The 18,883-nt window shown below is 54.6% G+C and overlaps 1 protein-coding gene across 22 annotated transcripts in view; it reads right to left on the reverse strand.

Moving 5' to 3' along the window:
- Positions 1-18,883, reverse strand: part of NFASC (neurofascin) — a 76,391-nt gene that overhangs the window by 43,338 nt on the left and 14,170 nt on the right. For 16 of the 22 annotated variants that reach the window (XR_009743662.1, XM_061454940.1, XM_061454939.1 and 13 more), the window contains exons 2-7: positions 3,563-3,737; positions 2,455-2,472; positions 1,423-1,528; positions 1,109-1,305; positions 673-795; positions 51-221 (exon numbers count right to left, since the gene is read on the reverse strand). Coding sequence is in view for 21 of the 22 variants with exons in the window: in XM_061454940.1 (XP_061310924.1) it covers positions 51-221; positions 673-795; positions 1,109-1,305; positions 1,423-1,528; positions 2,455-2,472; positions 3,563-3,656 (709 nt within the window). In the remaining variant the exon portion in view is untranslated. The remainder of the gene's footprint in view (positions 1-50; positions 222-672; positions 796-1,108; positions 1,306-1,422; positions 1,529-2,454; positions 2,473-3,562; positions 3,738-18,883) is intronic. The other 6 variants (XM_061454928.1, XM_061454941.1, XM_061454937.1 and 3 more) reach the window with 1 other exon arrangement.

Below are 18,883 nucleotides of genomic sequence, written 5' to 3' on the forward strand. Positions count from 1 at the left end.
GCCCGAGAGGCCAGGGAAGAGCCACCCCGAGCAGTCACCGTGACACTTACTGGTTTTCACCTTGAGGGTGTAGGGGTTTTTCTGCTGGATGGTGTGGGTGAAGTGGAAGCGCGCGTTGCAGCTGTAGTCGGTCTGGGCATCCTGCAGCATCACGTTGGAGAAGTACAAGTCCCCGTTCTGGCCCTGGGAGACACGCTTGTCCTGGTGGATGGGCTCCATGGCTGCAGGGGAGGAGAGGCATTGGGAGCAAGTCAGGTACCCCACAGGTGGTAAAGGAGAAAAGCAAACCCAGGACCCAAGCTGCACATCATAGAATGGCTTGGAAAGGACCTTAAAGCTCCTCCAGTTCCAACCCAGGGACACCTCCCACTGGAGCAGCTTGCTCCAAGTCCCTGTGTCCAACCTGGCCTTGAGCACTGCCAGGGATGGGGCAGCCACAGCTTCTCTGGGCACCCTGTGCCAGCGCCTCAGCACCCTCACAGGGAAGAGCTTCTGCCTAAGAGCTCAGCTCAGCCTCCCCTTGGCCAGGTTAAAGCCACGTGTGCCACACGAGTGCCTCCAGCTCTGAACAAGCAGCAACAGCGCTCAACAGAGCCATTTGAAATGGCCACTGCAGGTGATGGAAAGGTTGCCCATGGGGTCCATGGGGAAAGGGGTTTTCTCCCAACTCACAGCTGCTCATCCAGAAGATGACGGGAGAGGGCAGGCCCGGCGGCGGGTTGCACTGCAGGCTCAGCGGAGCACCTTCATCCACCTCTATCACATCCACCTTCTCCTTGGGCCACAGGGGAGACTCTGCCATTAGAAACAAAGACACCACGTGAGGAAGGGAGGGTGGCAGCGCTGCAGATCTGTTCCCTCTGGACCTGGCCTGGTTTCGATGGCTTGGCCTCAATGCAAACTTCATTGCTATACACGCAAGATTCCAAGTGTACCCCTGTTAGCTACAGCCATCACCCCCGTGCCTTCATCCCAGCCCTGTTGCTGGATACACCCCAACACAGGTAACAGGTGAGGCAGGATGAGATGTTTGAGCACTCCACGCCTCTTCTACGAGCTCTCATGCGATGCCCCCGGCTTTCAGGCTGCTGGCTCTGCCGTTACTCACTAGAGACCTGGAGGTGGATCTTGCTGGAGAGGGCAGTGCCGTAGTCATTCCGGGCAAAGCACTGGTACTCGCCCTCATAGTCCTCCGGCCGGCCCCCGCTGTGGAAGTCAATGACCAGCGTCCCCGACCGCCGCCGCATCGACACCTTGGGGTCCTTCGCCACGTTGAAGAACTTCCCGTTCCGCGTCCAGGAAAAGCTGCAAGCACAGGGAAAAGGTTGGGTTTGTCACCATGCACCGTGTGGACCCGGCGAGGTCCTTACCTGAGCTCTAATGAGAGCAGAGCTGCAGCGCAAGGGCTGAGGACGCGCTTACGTGGGCACAGGGTTCCCTTTGGCTTCGCATTCAATGAAGATGTTATCCCTTGGGTCGACGATGTAGTCCTTCACGGACTGCTTGGTGATTGTGGGAGGTTGAGGCACTGCAAAGCAAAGGAAAAGCCATGAGGAGGGTTGTGTGGAGAGGGTGAATGCCTTCTTTGCCATCCTGCAGCAGATCCTGGTGGGGTTTCAGCTTCTTCCCTAGGCTGGATGGACAATTTGTGCTTTAAAGACCTCCAGCACCTGGGGGATTTCCCATGGGGGTGCTGCTCATCTCCTCTTGAACCCTCAGCACTCTGGGCACCAGAAAGCTCCTGTTTCTCACTTGGTATCTTGGTGCCATTAAGGAATTTCACAGTCACATCTCCCTGCGACCGCAGACTGAATGAGACCAAGTCCTGGCTGCAAGCCCCAAAGAGAGGGGCTGCAGCTGGGACTGGGAGCCAGAGACCCACAGCAGGACCGTTACAGGTCCTCCCTGTGCAACCCTCCCCGGGTTACCCCAAAGAGGTGCAGCACTGGGGTCTGGAAGGGCAGGGCGTGTGAGGAGCATTGCGCATGCAGGACATGGCTCTGCTCCCGAACTGAAGAGCTCAGTCCTGTGGTTGACCTGGAAGGAAGCTGCTCAGGTCCGAGGCTGTTTGCTCTGCCCCTGAGAGCTACAGTGATGCCCAAACAGGTCAGCCCATGGAGCCCGTTGGGCACACGCACCCATGCAAGGCAGAGGAACCTGCTCTCCTCTGAGCATTAGCAGTACCAAGCCCCTGCAGAGGCAACATTGGCCTTGCAAAGACAGACCAGCTCCTGCTCCAGGAACAGCAGCAGAGCCCAGGCACTCCTCCCAAGCTCCTCCAGCACCACCATGCCTGGGGCTGGATTGTCCCAGATCTGGCCACAGAAGTGGGCAATGCACCCAGTCACCATGTGCCAAGCCACAGCCACCGCGGCCCCTGCGCGGCACAGCCCCGTCGTGCCCTGGTTGGGCCATGCAGGACAGGCATGCACACAGGGCGAGGGGAACACTTACATTCACTCTGAATATTTGCTGTTATTCCCAAAGTGCAAGCATGATGGGGAAAAGAGAAAAGGTTAATTGAGGAGCAAACCTGCACACGTCACGTGCACAAACGTGGAGTTATCGTAGGGCTCGCAAACACCACCCACAAATCACTTCACGATCCCAGCGTGTCCTCATCTACTGCAGAAGAGCCCCACTGACACTAACAAAGCCAGGGCTGAAGGAAACACCTCGCTGTGTGCATCCGGCAAAATTCCCATTGCTGGGAACAAGAGTGCTGGCTCCAGGGTACTTTCACCTGCAGGGACTCGAGCCTGGGACCTGTTCCCTGTGCCCTCAGGTACCACAGGTCTTTATTCCCCTCCATAAACCAGAGCTCTCCCACCCTTTATCCTCAGTCATTTCCGAATGTCAGCCAGAAGCCACCACCTCAGGTTCTTCCTCCCCATTTTGCTGCCCAGAGCCAGGGGCCAGCAAGAGCCCAGAGGGCAGAGCCCCCTCCTGTCAGGACAACTTTGTGGCTTCAGACCCTGGCACAGGGCTGCGCTTCCCTGCTGACGCTGGGGATGCTCTGCACAGCGGCAGAAGGAAGAGGCTCCCGCAGCGCTGGGCTGATTGTTACAGAGCAGCTACGGGAGGGAGCTGGGCCACAAAGAAATGGCCCCCACCCCAGGTGCATTCAGACAGCTCCTGAAGATGCCCGTTCAGCAGAAGCATCAGCCCGTGGCCCCCTTCCTCCTCTCTCCATAGCCCCCAGCTCTTCCATAAAACATAATTCCCAGCTCAGAATTAACCACCAAGTCCCAAAGGAGAGAGAAAAACCACATTGCTCTGCAGGACCTGCCTGGGTCTGCACTATCCTCAAGGACATAGGTGTCTACTCATGCCAGGTAAGACCAGCAACGTGCTCGTACATGGTTGTGAGCCCTCTGCTCAGCTTTTCCGATAAATCACTGTTTGGTTTAGACAATCTCAGTGGCTTTATAAAGTGGTTTATATCAAGAAAACAGCCCCAAAGAAGCACCGGTGAAGAAAAGTTGAGGCAGGAACAGGACCTGGGCTGGGCACAGCTCCACCTCCTCAGCGGGAGCCTTTAAAGGGGTAAACCACAACTTACAGTCCAGAGGGACTTCAATGGTGCTGACGAGGTGATGAAGGTAGAGAACGAATGCTATTCCTGCGCAGGTGAGGTGGTGTCTTTGCATGACCATTTTGGACGCTGGGCAGCCTCAGGACCTCAGTCGTGTCCCGCAGGGGGAGCAGAGCAGCGGCACGCACGGACGGATCCTCAGCTGCAAAGCAAACACAGAGCCAGCATCACCGACCCGGTCACAGCCCCACCTGCTGCCTGTGGGTAACTCTGGAGAGAGCGTTTCCAGTCCAAAGATGTTGGTGTGAAGGGACAGGGGTTGAATATGCCAGAAAAACAGCCTCCAGGCTCTGGTGACCCAGGTACAAGCCCATGGTTGTGGTCCTCCCGGCCGCTGGCAGAAAATCAGCCTTTTGGGTTATTTGTTATCTCCTGACCTCATAGGTTTAGGCAGAAGCTCTTCCCTGTGAGGGTGCTGAGGAGCTGGCACAGGGTGCCCAGAGAAGCTGTGGCTGCCCCATCCCTGGCAGTGCTCAAGGCCAGGTTGGACACAGGGGCTTGGAGCAAGCTGCTCCAGTGGAAGGGGTCCCTGCTCATTTCCAGCTGCTTCGCTCCCTGTGCCAGATGTGCAGCAGCACCATCCACACCTCCCAGGGATGGCCAGGTTATCACATGCATCCCCATGCTTTTTATTTTGCTGTTAAACCCACAGGCTAAATGCAGATTAATAAAGAGTGAAAAGGAGGATAAATCGTCCCATTTGTACCATAAAACCCCTTAGAAATGCTGCTGTGGCGCATGGCGGCTGAGATACAACCCTCTGTAATAGAGTTATAAAAAGGACATCAGCCGTGCAGAGAGCTCAGCTCAGAACAAGAACGGAGCCAGGACAGCGAGCAGTGGAAAAACCCAACCTCACTCCATGCTGCTCCTCCAAGGTGGGATGTGGCCAGGCAGGGAGCGGTGCAGAGCCCGTCTCCATCACACATAAATCAGCTTTGGATGCTGCTGCTGCCCCTTCAGCTGCTCCCAAGCCCAGTGTGGAGCGGGAGGGAGGGGGCATTGGGAACAACAGAGAAACAGGGGGGTGCTGGGGGGCTCCAGGTCCCGCAGGGAATGCTGCTGGGAGCCAGATGTCACAGAGAACAAACAGCCCTGACACGTGGCCCAGGAAGCTCTGTGAGCCCTGGGCTGGCTCAATCCCAGCACAAGGCAACTCTTAAGGACACTTTTCCCTGTTATTCTTGTAGGGAACCAGACGTGCTTGATGGTTTCTCCATCCAGCCCTTCCGGGGTGTGAGCAGGGTCTCTGGGGCCTGTTACACCCCAGTGTTCCAGTTACACCCGATGATGGACTGTGGGTTGGGAAGGGGCTTGGAGGGGAGCGCTGCTTTGATCCTTTCTGCTCCTTCCAAGGATTTTCCAATCCAGCTGTTGCAATAAAAGAGTTACAGGACAGAATGATGATAGGAGCGAGGCAGTGATTAAAGTCACGTCCTGGCCTTGTGCAGCCCTGTGAGCAGGTCACGCTGAACAAAGCCTTTCTGATGACTTCTTTAGCTTTCTGTCCAAGGGAAAATGGCATTTTGATCTGTAGCCTTCCTTTTTAAAGCAGTTCATTTCTGCAGTTACAGCGTAACGTGAGTAATGGGTCAGGGGGTTTTATGCCCTTCTGCTATGAGTCCGACTTCGGAACTGAATCAGCCTGAATACTGCAACCAGGGATTTTGTGAGGCTGAGGTTTCTGGGGTCCTTACTGTGCTCGCACACTGATGCTCCCCCTCACTGCCACAGAATGCTTTAAACCCCTCTTCATTCACAGATGAAGTACAGGAGGAAAGGTGCAAGACAGCAGGCATTTAAATAGCACACATTTAAATGCTGCTGGCGCCTGGAAAGCAAAGAATGCATTGGTTTCTGTAAGCTGCCACCAGTTCATGTGAAAGAAACAGGAGTGACCTGGAAGAGCAGGCTCCTGGCACAGGTGCTTGGGAGGTATTTGTCTACATGGGAATGCCCTGGATGCTTCCCGTGCCCGGACACCAAGCAGGGAGGACAGGGCTGCCCGTGCAAGACCAAGAGCAAACAAGGACCCCAACAGAGCAGGCACAAAACGCATCCCCACCTTCAGGAGAGCAAACACCAGGCTCCTCCAGGGCCCCTTTGTCCGGGGCAGATGTGGGTGCTCTGTGCCCCAGGAACACGCTGCAGACGTGCCTGCGCGTGTAGGTGGGTGCTGGGGACCGGCAGTGCCCGAGCCCCTGCCCATGCAGAACACAGCCCCCATTGTCCGGGTGCTCCTCACCCGGGGCCAGGGACATCTCCCAGCACAGAGGCTGGAACTGAAGGGGGGGCATGAACGTGCTCATGTGGGGATGCTCAGAGTCGTGAAGCTCACCCAGCGTTCAGCCTGCACCCGAGCACCAACAACAGCCACATCCCGCTGGTTCTTGCGGCTCCAGGCAATGGGGCACACTCAGATGCCTTTTCCCCCAGATGCTTCCCCAGAGTTCAGAAATGGTTTCCAGACTTGTTGGTGTTTTCCCTCTCCCTGTGACTCACTGCAACATCCTCCCAACAAACAGTCTGCTTTGCGAAACACATCCCAGGCCTTGTCTCAAACCTCCCTCCAGAGGCATCAAGCAGGCACTGGGGGAAAAGCTTAAATGCAAGTAAAACAAAGAAGGGGCAGATCCCAGGGGATGATGGAGGCACCCATGATGGGATGATGGAGGCACCCATGATGGGATGATGGAGGCACCCATGATGGGATGATGGAGGCACCCATGATGGGATGATGGAGGCACCCATGATGGGATGATGGAGGCACCCATGATGGGATGAGGTTCCCAGCAGGGACCAACCCCCATGAGATGCTGATGATCTCAGCACCCCCCAGGCAAGTACACCTTGATCTCAGCAGCCATGTGGTGAATGGGATGGCACTGAAAGCAGATCCAGCCCCCACATCCTGCTCCAGGGTCATTGCCCGGCTCTGCTGCAAGTTTCACACTCTCAAGTTTCTCCTTATGTAAAGTCACCACTCGCGTACCAATAATTAAACCAGAAAAGAGCTCCAGGCACTTTGGAAGCCACTGTGAAACCTGCAGTGAAAGGGGAAAAAAGGCCAGGTTGGACGCAGGGGCTTGGAGCAAGCTGCTCCAGTGGAAGGTGTCCCTGCCCGTGGCAGAGGTTGGAGCTGGAGGAGCTTTAAGGTTCCTTCCAACCCAAACCATTCCATGGGTCTATGAAAAATCAGCTTTTCTGACTCCTGCAGGTCCTTCCCATGCCAGGAATGCTGTGAACGGTACTGCTATAAAGGGGCTCTCTACAGACACTGCCTCCTTTCTCACTTCACAGCTCCCAGGGGGCACCAAGCGGGTGCCCACCAGGCTGGCAGAGCCACAGACCTTCACAGCCATGCAGAAGAGACTTGGAATCTCTCTTTCTCCACACACACGTCAATTCTGTCCGCACACTGCTTCCTCCCTGCCTTGGGATGGGGGAAACCTCTCCTCTCCACAGCTGGCGGAGAGCTGCTCTAGTGCATCCTCATTCCCAGCCCCAGAGCATCCCTGCTTCCCCACATGCTGCCGAGCCACAGCTCCCATCTGCTCGGCACCAACAGGTTTCCTGTTGGCTTCGGCTGGCACGGCCAGGAGAGGTGGGAGGGGGAGGTTTGCCTATGGCAGACTCTTTCCCAGCAGACAGGGGCTGGCTGAGGCTGGACATGCTCCGCTCGTTAGCAGGACATGAGCCACATGCCATGGAATCCACTTTGCTGCTTCTTCAGCCGGGCTCTGCAGCGCTGGAGGGCAAAGGAGAGAGGCAAATACCTCCTGCTGCAGAAACGCACTCACCCGTGAGGCCCCACTCGGCAGGAGCCAGGACCCTGACCCAGTGCAGGCTGATTTGGCCAAAACTTGGCTCTTCATCATCATTCCCAAAACCACAGCCCTGCAAACCACAACATGCGGAATGTCCTGCTCCAACCCCAGTGGGCTTCATCCTGCCCCCGGGAAGCCGAGCAGAGCCAGAGGACTTCCCCTGGGAGCACAAAGAGCATTGGGGAAGGGTTGAGATTAATTCCCAACATCTTAATGAAATGAGACCTTCCCGAATGAGGATGGGAACAAATCCCTTCCCCACAGCCCTGCTCCTGCAGAATGACCACAGGGATGAAGCAGAGAAGGGGCTGTGGAGCAGACGCAAGAACAGGAAGCAAGGGGAATCTCTGGTTGAAGTTAAATGAAATTAAACCATTCTGCAATGAAGGATTGGTTTTAGTCAGCTCATTGGGTCCAGCAGGATGCTTTCAGGAGCAATTAGGCATTTATCCTTATTTACGGTTGTAAGAGGAACAGTAAAACTCGAGCTGTTAGTGTTCCCAAGAAGATTCCTACAGCACCATTTAATGCATTTCAACCACTTAATTAGTACTGATTGCACAGAGCAACATTTCCACAAAGAGAAAACCCTTTTGGTTTCAGAGAATGAAAAACATTGGTTTAGAGGGAATACATTCATGGGATTCCCTAACAGCAACTAAAGGCTCCGCTTTGCTCCTGCTCCGTTCAGGCTCTCACCGGCCTTCCCGCACCATATGGAACACATCAGAGGGGTTTCCAGGTTGCTGACTTCCTGGCCATAAATCCGCACCCCCCTTTTGTTTGGCAGCGACAGGACCTTCTGTCACACCTTGTGGAAGCCACCATGTGTGTGCCAGCCCATCCCGACACCGCATCAGTGGAACGGCTCCATGGGGTTGAAATCCATGCAGGGAGCAGGGCCCGCCTTGTGACATGGAACCTGGCTGACAGGGATGGACACATCCACACACCCTTCTATTTCCCTGGTCATGCACAGATACCCACCAGATGCGTGTACAGCTGTGCCCCTACAACCCGCACAAGAAGCCTCTCAAAGCAAACTTTGCATTACAGCACAGAAATCAGTGGGGAAAAGGAAAAAAATGATTATGAGTCATTCAGATCCAGGGGGGACACAGGGGCTTGGAGGAGCCTGCTCTAGCAGAACGTGTCCCTGCCCACGGCAGAGGATTGAATTGAGTGAGCTTTAAGGTCCCTTCAACCCAAACCATTCTATGAAGCAGCAAGGCAATGATCACAAGGACAGGATGATCCAGCATTCCCACCCCAAGGGACAGCCCGTGCCCTGCCCTGGGGACAACCGCAGCGCTTCCCCCTTGCCTCTGCTTGGAGGAGAGAGAAGCGCTTTGTGCATGCCTGCGGTTGGGTACAGCTTGCACAATTGTTCTGAGAAACAAGGGCCGGAGCAAACACCAGCAAACCCATTTGCATCTCCTCTCCTCACCCTTAAAGCAGAATCGTTCCCCTCCTCTCAGAAACCAGCGCTTCAGACCTATGCACCCTCTCATCACGGGCAAGAAGGGAAGTCAGGCTGCTCACGAGAACCAGGTCCTAGGCTAAGGTTACTGATGGCCCAGTGCTTGTAGACAACCATTTCCTGTGCCTGTCCTATCCCCTTTGAGTCTCCAAACACATCTTCGCTCCTCTCCACTGCAAAAAAGGACATTTCTCTAAACACAACCCACAGCAGCTGCCACCAAAGGATGGTTGGGGTCAGAAAGGACCCAAATATCAGCCAGTTCCAACCCCTTGCCATGGGCAGGGACACCTCACACTAGACACCTCCCACAGACTAGTGTCCAACCACTGCTGATGCTCCATAGATGCTCCAGGCAGCCCCATTTGGGCAGGATAACAGCCCATATACTCCTCCCATCAGGTTTGCAGCACATGCTGAAGAACCACATCCTCAGGGAACAGATGCCCAGGCTGTTTCTCAGCCCCTGCTCTCTCGGCTCACTCCTCCATGGGATTTCTGCCCTCTGTTGCAGTTTCCTTTCACTCCCTGCACCCCTCCTGCCTCGCCTCACTCGTGGGTGAGTTTTCAATCCCAAGCCCCATGGGCTGTGTGCATTATAAAGGGACTGAGCAAACAAACAGGCATTGAGAGAAAGGAATAGGGATGGCTTCCTAAAGTCACCCACCAGCACATGCCAGGAAGAGCCGCGGCAGCATCCCTGTGGCTCTGCATAGGGCAGCATGTGGGAGGTGGGAACGAATCTGTCAATCCCTGAACTTTAGAGCTGATGCTGGCATTGAGGGGATTTATACTTCAGCTTATCTCAACAGCTCTCAGCCAGAGCCCATCCAGCCTCCTCTGCAGCACTCTCAAGCCAGGACCAGCTGCAGCCATGCTCAAATTCCAGAAATGCTTAAAAAATACAGGATAAAGGGAATTACTGCTCTTGGTGTTATTGCATTTCGCAAGTTTGACTGCAAACAGTGGTCGTGCTTTCAGGAGGTCATTCATTCCCTTGCAGAGCTATGTCTCACTACCGAGAGCGCAGGGAACTCCAGGGACAGGCTCTTAATCTCTCGCGGTCATATCTCGGTGCTACATAAATGTGAATTCATTTATCATCCTGTCCCTCTGATAATGTAAGGAAATACTGCCGTTCTATCACACAAAGGGACTCCAGTCCAGAGAGGTCAAGTGTTACCCCAAGGTCAGACAAAAGATATAGCATGAGTGGGAAATGAGCTGAGATCATTGGGTTTAATCAGAAAATACCATTTAACCTTTACAAACCGGTCATAGTCCAAGGGGGGGATAAGGGGAAAGCGTGAAGCTTCCCATGGAAGATGACAGCGTGGCCTCACCAGCTGGCCCATCACCCTCAATCCCATTCCTTGCCCGCAGCAGCTGGGAAGTGGCCCCACAACAGCCGATCCGCGGGGCTCTGGGTCACACCAGCCCCTCTAACCAGCTTCCCACCCTCCCGGGGAGCTGCTGCTTCCCACAGCTCCTGCTTTCATCAGCGAGGGGGAGAAGCGGCAAGGAAGGAAACCCGCAAGGATTCATTGGAGTTATCCCTGGTTAAAAACAAAGAGCATCGGTTCTGCATGGGCTGTATCCTGGCTGTGATGTGACATTTAACGTGTCAGATATGGGGTACAGCTAAGAGGAGAAAGCAGTCGGTTTCACTTGGGGGGGGGATTTTTAACAGCTCTTATACTGCAAACTGTTTGGATGAATACATGGTCACTTACTGCATGAGGATGTTGCTTTGAGAGGGACAAGGCGCTGGCACAGGGTGCCCAGAGAAGCTGTGGCTGCCCCATCCCTGGCAGTGCTCAAGGCCAGGTTGGACACAGGGCCTTGGAGCAAGCTGCTCCAGTGGAAGGGGTCCCTGTCCATAGCAGGGGGTTGGAACTGGATGAGCTTTAAGGTCCCTTCAACCCAAACCAGGCTGGGGTTCTATGAAATTATAGCATTCAAAAGGTGAAGGACTTGAGCATAAAAGCGTTAACACTCGTGGGGTGGGATAAGCCCAGAAGAGCTTTGACAAGAGCTACCAGGAGGCTTTGCCCCGGGGCGCAGGAGGCAGAAACGGCACCAAGGGCTGTGACCAGCTCTGAGGAGCCACTGCACAGCATCGCAGGGCAATTCCTTCCTCATCTCATCACAGAGCTCAGGAAACAAAGCAGGATGGTGCAGCCACCCCCCCCTCCCCGCACCTTCCAAAGAGCTGGGAATGCCACATTCCCAGCAGGAACACCACACAGGAGCAGGACAGGGCAGGGGTGGCAGAGATGCTGAGCTCCATGAGGACCCACCTATGCAACCCCATAGGTACATCCCCAGGTACTCGCAGGCTCTGCTCCCCCTTCACAGCCCCTCCCATCCTTTCAGCTGCAACACTCCCAACCTGTCCCCCTCATCCAGCACCCCCCAAAGCCACCCCAGCCTCCAGCCAGGTCCCAGCCACCATCTCCCCCCGGTCTGTAACCGGATCAAACACGGAGGTGTCACTGACAAGGCAGGAACATGCCTCCTGGTGATCAGCCCTGTAAGCAAGCTGTACTCACAGGCACCAGCTCTTCCCCGGAGCCTGGCCCAGGGCCCTCAAGCTGTCGTATCCCCTTACAGCTCCTCAGCACGGGCAGGCAGCTGCCAGATGCTGCCCTCCACTCTCCATCCACCATCCGCAGCCCAGGAAGCCCCCACTGCAGGGAGCGTGGTGTTCCTCCCCATCCTTACACTGGGTATCAGCCCAAATCCAGGGATCCACCTCCCAGCGAGTCACTGTACGTGATCACACTGCTCTGCTCTTCCCAGCCACAGCCTCGGAGCACATCTGGTTCCCATGTTCTGCAAAATGCCTTTGACATTTCATATCCAACCCCGGGCACTTCGGCAGCGGGGACAGAGCAAAGCAGCAGCAGATCTGACATTTCCTCCCTGAGCCATCTCATGGGCAGCCTTTAGACGGGATGACAGCCAGAACAGGTTGGAGAAGTGGGAGGGGACTGGGAACGATCCTTCAGGACCTTATATAAAGATGCAAACAAGGCTGCCTGCAAGTCTGGCTCCATCAGGGGCACTGGGTTTGCTTTTGAAACGGGCTTTCCTTGCACTGTGGTTGATTACTTAGGCCCTGATTCCGTGTGGGGAGTCACGGGAAGGAGATCATTACCTCTCATCCACATTCCCCTCACAAGTCCCATTTCAGACCCAACTGAGCAACCCTTTGCTCCTGCTGGAGACACTCAGTTCTTCCAAGTTCAGTGGAAGTTTGGCAGAGAGACCTCGATGCTCTGAGGAGTTACAGTTCAAATCAAGCCAGCTCCGTGCCATCCCCTGCCTCGCACTCAGCACCCCGACCTGGGCAGGCTGGGTGCCTTCTCCCTCTGCCCAACACTTGCAAGTAGCTCATTTCCCAACAGAAGCAGTTGGCAACCCAAAGTCAATGGTCCTCGTGCCTCCCATCAGCCTCAATCACGTTTTAGTAGCCCAATCCTCACTGCCTGTCCTTCAGATGCGAGGCATCAACAGCCTTTGCCAACAGACTGTGTTTTAGCCTGGGATAGCAGAGACCTGCGGAATCACACGTTCTTCATTACCCCGAGCTCAGAAGGGGAACAACATCCTCCGGTATTTCAGCAATGCTTTCACAAGTTTGCACATTACTCTGCATCAAATTCTCACCCTTTGCCACACAGTCATTAATATTGCCAGCACAGCCACTCCATCTGCCTCCTGAGCCCCCTCCAAAGCAGTTATAAGTTAATTGGTAGAAGCATTTGGCTTCTACATAACGAAGCTGGCATGAAACCAGCTTTTAACCTTCAGGGCTGAATACAGGATGCAGGATGGGGATTACTTGTTTACTGTGCTGAAAAGAAAAGGGATGTGTATCCGTGTTGAAAGACCAGGCTGGGGCTTTGTATTGCACAGGATCCCAGCTTGGTTTGGGTTGGAAGGGACCTTAAAGCTCCTCCAGCTCCAACCCCTGCCACGGGCAGGGACCCCCTCCACTGGAGCAGCTTGCTCCAAGCCCCTGTGTCCAACCTGGCCTTGAGCACTGCCAGGGATGGGGCAGCCACAGCTTCTCTGGGCACCCTGTGCCAGCGCCTCAGCACCCTCACAGGGAAGAGCTTCTGCCTAAGAGCTCAGCTCAGTCTCCCCTCTGGCAGGTTCAAGCCATTCCCCTTGGCCTGTCCCTACATCCCTTGTCCCAAGCCCCTCTCCAGCTTTCTTGCAGCCCCTTCAGGCACTGGAGCTGCTCTCAGGTCTCCCCTTCAGGAGCCTTCTCTTCTCCAGGCTGCCCCAGCCCAGCTCTCTCAGCCTGGCTCCAGGGCAGAGCTGTTCCAGCCCTCACAGCAGCTCCGTGGCCTCCCCTGGACTCCCTTTTCCTTTAAAAGACCCAAAGGCAGCGAGGCTGTGCCCGGCCCTGTTCCTTCTGCTGCAGAGCACCTCGCACGGGCTGTGCTGGAGGAAGGAGCTGCAGCGCTCCTGGCACAAGCTGTGAAAATGGGAAGGCACAAAGCAACTGGTCCATACCCTGAGAGTGCACAGGCAGGAAGAGTGTGGGTGTCTGTGGTGGATGGCAGGTAAGCAAGAGCAGAAAACACCCATCCAGCTGCGGGACTAAGCATCACTTTGTGATCTCCCGCTGTGTGCCGTCATACCTGAGACCAGACGCTGTGTTCATCCAGTTTGAGCTGGGGATACACCAGGTAAAGACCTTTACCTGCCTTCTCTGGGCTGCAAAACATTCCCAGCACCCGACGGGAACATCAGAAACCCGTGTCTTACAAACCCTTGCCAAGACAAACCTCTCACTGAGACTGAGCTGAAATCTGGTGTTGGTTTCCTAGGAAAATACTTGAAGGATCTTCCCCTTCACAGTACTCGGGGAGAAATGATCCCCTGGATGAGACCTGGCATCACCTCTGGCAGGAGCTACAGGGGTTGCTGGTGCTCAGCATCACTCAGCCAAAGCATCCCAATGCTTCCCTTCCCATCTCATCCCGGCCAGGCTCCAGCCAGGCAGGCTGCCTGCCCTGCCTGCAGTGCTGCCTGAATAGAGCTCAAGGAGCCAGCGCTCAGCCAGGCACTGGGCTCAGGACACGACCCGTCCCTGGGCTTCCCAACCCCTGTCCCCGAGTCCCTTCCCTCAGGATAGGAGATGAAGAAATGCAGAGCATGCCCCACGCTGGCTGAAGCAATATGGAAAATAGTAAACATTTATCACCTGGGTTTTGGAAGTTTCTCCCCCTTTTCCTCTAGCACAAGCCGCTGACATTTCCCAAGCAACGTTATTCCTACACTGGAGAAACTACGCAAGTGGTGGCTTTAAGAGCGGAACAGAATCCAAAGGAACACTACACACCAACTGATTTGGAAGAGTAAATTTGAGTTTCTCAGCCAAAATGCACAGAGAGAACGGCGTGGAGCTGGATCACTGAACAAGGACACGAGCCATGCAATACACCAATTGCCAGCGTTCCACTGTTTGGTGTAGTGCTGATGGCACCTGCACCAGCCTTGGGGCTGCTCAAGCCCATGTCCTGCCTGTCCCCAGGGGCCAGTACCATAACGTAGGCACTGGTACCACTGCTTGTGGCTGCTGGGCTTGGAAGTTGAGCCTGGCTTCTTCCAGGCTACCACAGAGCTGCGCTCTAAAACCCCAGTGAGAGCCGACGGCACTCGAGCCTGACCCACTTCGATGTTTCTCCGCTTCAATACTCGGTTAGAAGCGTTGATAAGGCAAGCATATGCTTAAAAGATAAAGTCATCTCTCCCCAGAGATATCTTCACAGCTCATTTATTACACCCCCTCAAAGAACAGAGGGCAAGAGCCAGCTTCAATTGTCTTGAAGCTACAACGAGGGATGAGAGTTCAGTTTTGCCTCCCAGCCAGTTCCACTCCTAACAAGCTGCACTTCAAGGCAATGCGTTCATCACACGAGCAGCTCTATTTCAAACCCCGCATGAACAAAGGGAGAGCTGGCCACAAGCCTCACCACTTCTGGGCTCATCCTGTCTCTTCCCAGCTGCATCTTTATACCCATTTCAACGAGGCTCCAGGCTCAAGTGTTACGCTCTAATTTAAGGATGGGATTTTCATGCTCGCTTGCAGACAAGCAAAATGGTAAAGCAATACCATCCCTGTCAGAAGGCACCAAAGGGCTTCACATGATGAGCTTCGGCTTGGTCCCAAGCAGCACCAGGTGTTTTTTCTTGCCTGAATACGTGTATAGATAGACAGACAGACAGACATAAAGGCAATAACAGCATTTTCCAGGTGCTCTTGTCAGAGGAAGAGCATCACTGACTGGCTGCAGGAGGTGGTGCAGTATTTATCACCCTCTGAGGAGGGAATGCACTTGTAAACCCATCACTGAAACATTACCATTACAAACGTGGACAGAGGTACCAGGTCTGCACCATTTCGGACATGGGAAGATGCCCAAACATTACTCCCTGAGGGCCTCAGCCTGCTCTCTCTCCATCAGAACCAAGCCTGCTGAAGCAGCTTGATAAAGCTAGAAATCCTTTTCACTGCCCATAAACCTCTGCTCTTTATGATCTTAGCCTCACAAGCAGCTGCTTCTTTCCCTAGCTGGCTCCTCCAAAGCATTCCTTCCAACGCATAAAGGAAAGCGTCCAGCATTTTCCAGGAATTTTCAGAGCAGGGTGAGTTTGGAGCTCTGTTATTTGAGAATCACGGGGGAAAAGGGTGCAATTAGCTCCAGAACAAGCATCTACTCTGGGTGGCAACCTCAGGATCCTTCCCCTGGCGTCCAAACAGCCCCATGTGACAAGCGGATGCCAAGCAGCCGAGCCTCCCTCCCGCTCAGGCATGCATACAATTCCCATAATATCTGCCTCCCAGCCCTGCTCCCAGCCTAGGAAGCTGGTCAAAGCCTGCAGGCACCTGTAACCCTTTGTGTGCTTTGCCTGGAAAGGTTGGATCAGATGATCCCTGAGGTCCCTTCCAACCTGGAATCCTGTATTCTGTGAAGCAGTGTGCTCAGCAGTGGGAAACCGAGGAGTTCCACACAGTAGGAATGAAGCCGGCAGCACCATCCCCTGCCTGGGAGCACACAGGGAGGCACAAAGCCATTTAGGATCTGGAGCATCTCCGAGTCCCACACTGAGACCCGAGTGGGGCAGTTCAGAGCAGCAGACACCCTTGCGGGATGCTGGATCCCTTTCTGGGGATCACAGTCCCCAGCGCTTCCTGCAGCCCCTCGCATCCCATGGGAGCCTGTGGCCATGGCAACCCGCAGCCATGTGCGGGAGCATCCACATGAGCAGAGAAGGGGGAGAAGCTGCTCCTGAGCTAAAAATTATTCATTAGGAATTAGTGGGAGCCCCAAGGAGCCCTCTGAAGTGCACTCCCCCCCTCCACCCCTGCCGGGGAGCTGGCAGCAAGGACCTTCCTCCCTGTTCCCCTCGGCAAAAGGCTGTTCATTTGCTATTAAAAGATGGAAAGAGCCCATTCCAGTGATGGCAGCTCTGCAGCACCAGCCCCTCAGTGCCTTTTGTTGGGGGTGTTCTTAATTAGGGGAAAAAACCCTAGAAGGGAGTCTCTGAGCAGTTGGCAGAGACTGGTCCCCCCATCACTGCTCCTCTAGTTCAGCTCCTGCTGCAGCCCAAGCCCCATGAGCTGCTCCCATCAGATTTCTGACCTCAATTGGAATTCTTTTTTGTTATTAAGTACTATTTTTACTTTTTTAAGTATTATTTTTACTTATTTTACTATTATTACTCATTTATTTCAAATGTCAAGCCTGATTTCACACCAGAATGTGACTTGAGGCTGCGGACCCCCCCGAGGATGCAGCAGCACTATGGGTAGAGGGGGGAGCCCCTTTCCTGCCACAATTACATGGTGGTTGAGAAACCTCACCCTTCCCAGCCCACCAAGAAGCATTTCACACTGAGAACTGCAGCCAGCTGCTCCCGTGGCTCAGGGGCAGCTTCTCCCCATCCCTCTGGAGCAGGCACAGGGGGTTTGCTGGAGCCATAGCAGAAAAGGTCAGCACTGCCCAGAGTCCCTGCTGCACCTCAGGGAGTCCACTGCCCATCCAACAGCTTCACTTCAGCTATTTCGTGCTCATTTTCTGTGGAGTTTTGTGCCACTTCTCCCTACAGAGACACACGCATGGGAACGTATTTGCCACCCTCCAAGCAGTGCCATCAGCTCAGCATATCACCCTGGGACACGGCTGGCCCTGCTCCATCTGGGGATGCTAATGCCAGCCAGGTCACTGCTGGGGTGTGGGATGCAGGTGGGCTGGCCGCACATTCCAGCTTTCCACTGCTTCCCAGCACACTGCTGGATGGTGACAAACGGCTCTTGTGGCATCTCCACCACCCCAGCCCAGCATGGAGCCCAGGGGGTGTAACTTTGACCTGACTCCCAAGGCTGGGTCTGCACAGCACAGTTACGGGTATGGAAAGAAGAATGTCAGGGAGGAGGAACACAAAAGGCAGCAAAACCGAGCTCATGCAGAGGCTTTGGTTTCTGCTTTCCCAAATTTAGATACTGCACAAGCAGGAGAGAGCTGGGACTTGAGCTGCATTCATGGATCTGCAGGCAGCTCCGGGTCCATGAGGCATATAAAGGCAGGCCAAAGGGAATGGCTTGAACCTGCCAGAGGGGAGACTGAGCTGAGCTCTTAGGCAGAAGCTCTTCCCTGTGAGGGTGCTGAGGCGCTGGCACAGGGTGCCCAGAGAAGCTGTGGCTGCCCCATCCCTGGCAGTGCTCAAGGCCAGGTTGGACACAGGGGCTTGGAGCAAGCTGCTCCAGTGGAAGGGGTCCCTGCCCATGGCAGGGGTTGGAGCTGGAGGAGCTTTAAGGTCCCTTCCACCCAAACCAGGCTGGGATGCTATGAACAGATGTCTGATGAAAGCGAACCAGCCACACTGAAAGCCAGTTGTTGCTATCAGCACTTTCAGGATAGGTTTTCCCATTCAATCTTTCAAGAGGTTTTCATTTTAATGAGCTCAAATTACAGCAACAGACAGGTAGGACTCATGTATAGAACCCGACACAGCATCTCCAGAGCAACCTGGCTGTAATTACACCCAAACCATCTGACCATTCTGCCTGTGTCAGAACCTGGAGCAGCTCAGAGAACAGCTCCCACCCCACAGCACAGGGAGGTCTAAGGGCTGAATCTGTGTACTGCGATGGGCCAGCCATTGCTGGGAGATGCAGCATCCTCCTTGCACCACACAGCTCACAAACCCACCTGGGCAGAGGGGAAGAGCGGGGAGGCAGATTTCCTGGTCACCAGCTCATACATGCAGGCTGCGCTCTGTGCATGGAGCTTTCTAGGTCCTCAAGAGCCAAAGCATCTCAGCACAACAGACAAAGCCTGCCATTAAACAGCAATGAAAACACACAGCACAGTTTGTGGAAGGTGACACTAATCACCTCCCCAAGGAGCTCACCTCCATCATCTCCATCTCCTCATGCCCAGAGGCTGCAGGGTGCAAGTGCCTCCTGCCACCACTGCCTTGGGGCTGCCTGCGGTGCAGGGGTGCAGGCAGAGCCCACCATGGTAACTGCTCTGCTCCCCCTGCTCCCTATCTGCCCGGGGAGGGGTATCTATAGGTGTTCTGGAATAAGCATCTTGGATCCAAACAAACCCACAGCACAGCGCAAGAGAGCAGGAGGCTACAATCAGCTTACACCCAGATTACTGAAACTCCTTTTGCAAGAAAAAAGCTTATTAGTAACCCAAGAAGCCAGGACAGCACTTTTACATCTTGCCCTAAAGCTCTCTGGATTAAAAGAGAGGCATCCTAATTAAATCAAAAGGTTCATATGCTTCTGGTGATGCTGGTATTTACACCAGCACCAACCCCCTGCAGAGAAATGGGCTGCTTCCATCCCAGCACAGGCAGCATTATTCGGCTCCAATCTCGGTGACAAGCAGGAATTAAGGGGTTAGATGCACACGTCATCCCAGCCTGACTCAGGAAAGAAGGGAAAGC

The sequence above is a fragment of the Pezoporus flaviventris genome, unplaced genomic scaffold (assembly GCF_033815535.1).
Source record: "Pezoporus flaviventris isolate CSIRO_AGI_PZ_B2104156 unplaced genomic scaffold, CSIRO_AGI_Pfla_v1 ptg000017l, whole genome shotgun sequence".
Taxonomy (NCBI): domain Eukaryota; kingdom Metazoa; phylum Chordata; class Aves; order Psittaciformes; family Psittacidae; genus Pezoporus; species Pezoporus flaviventris.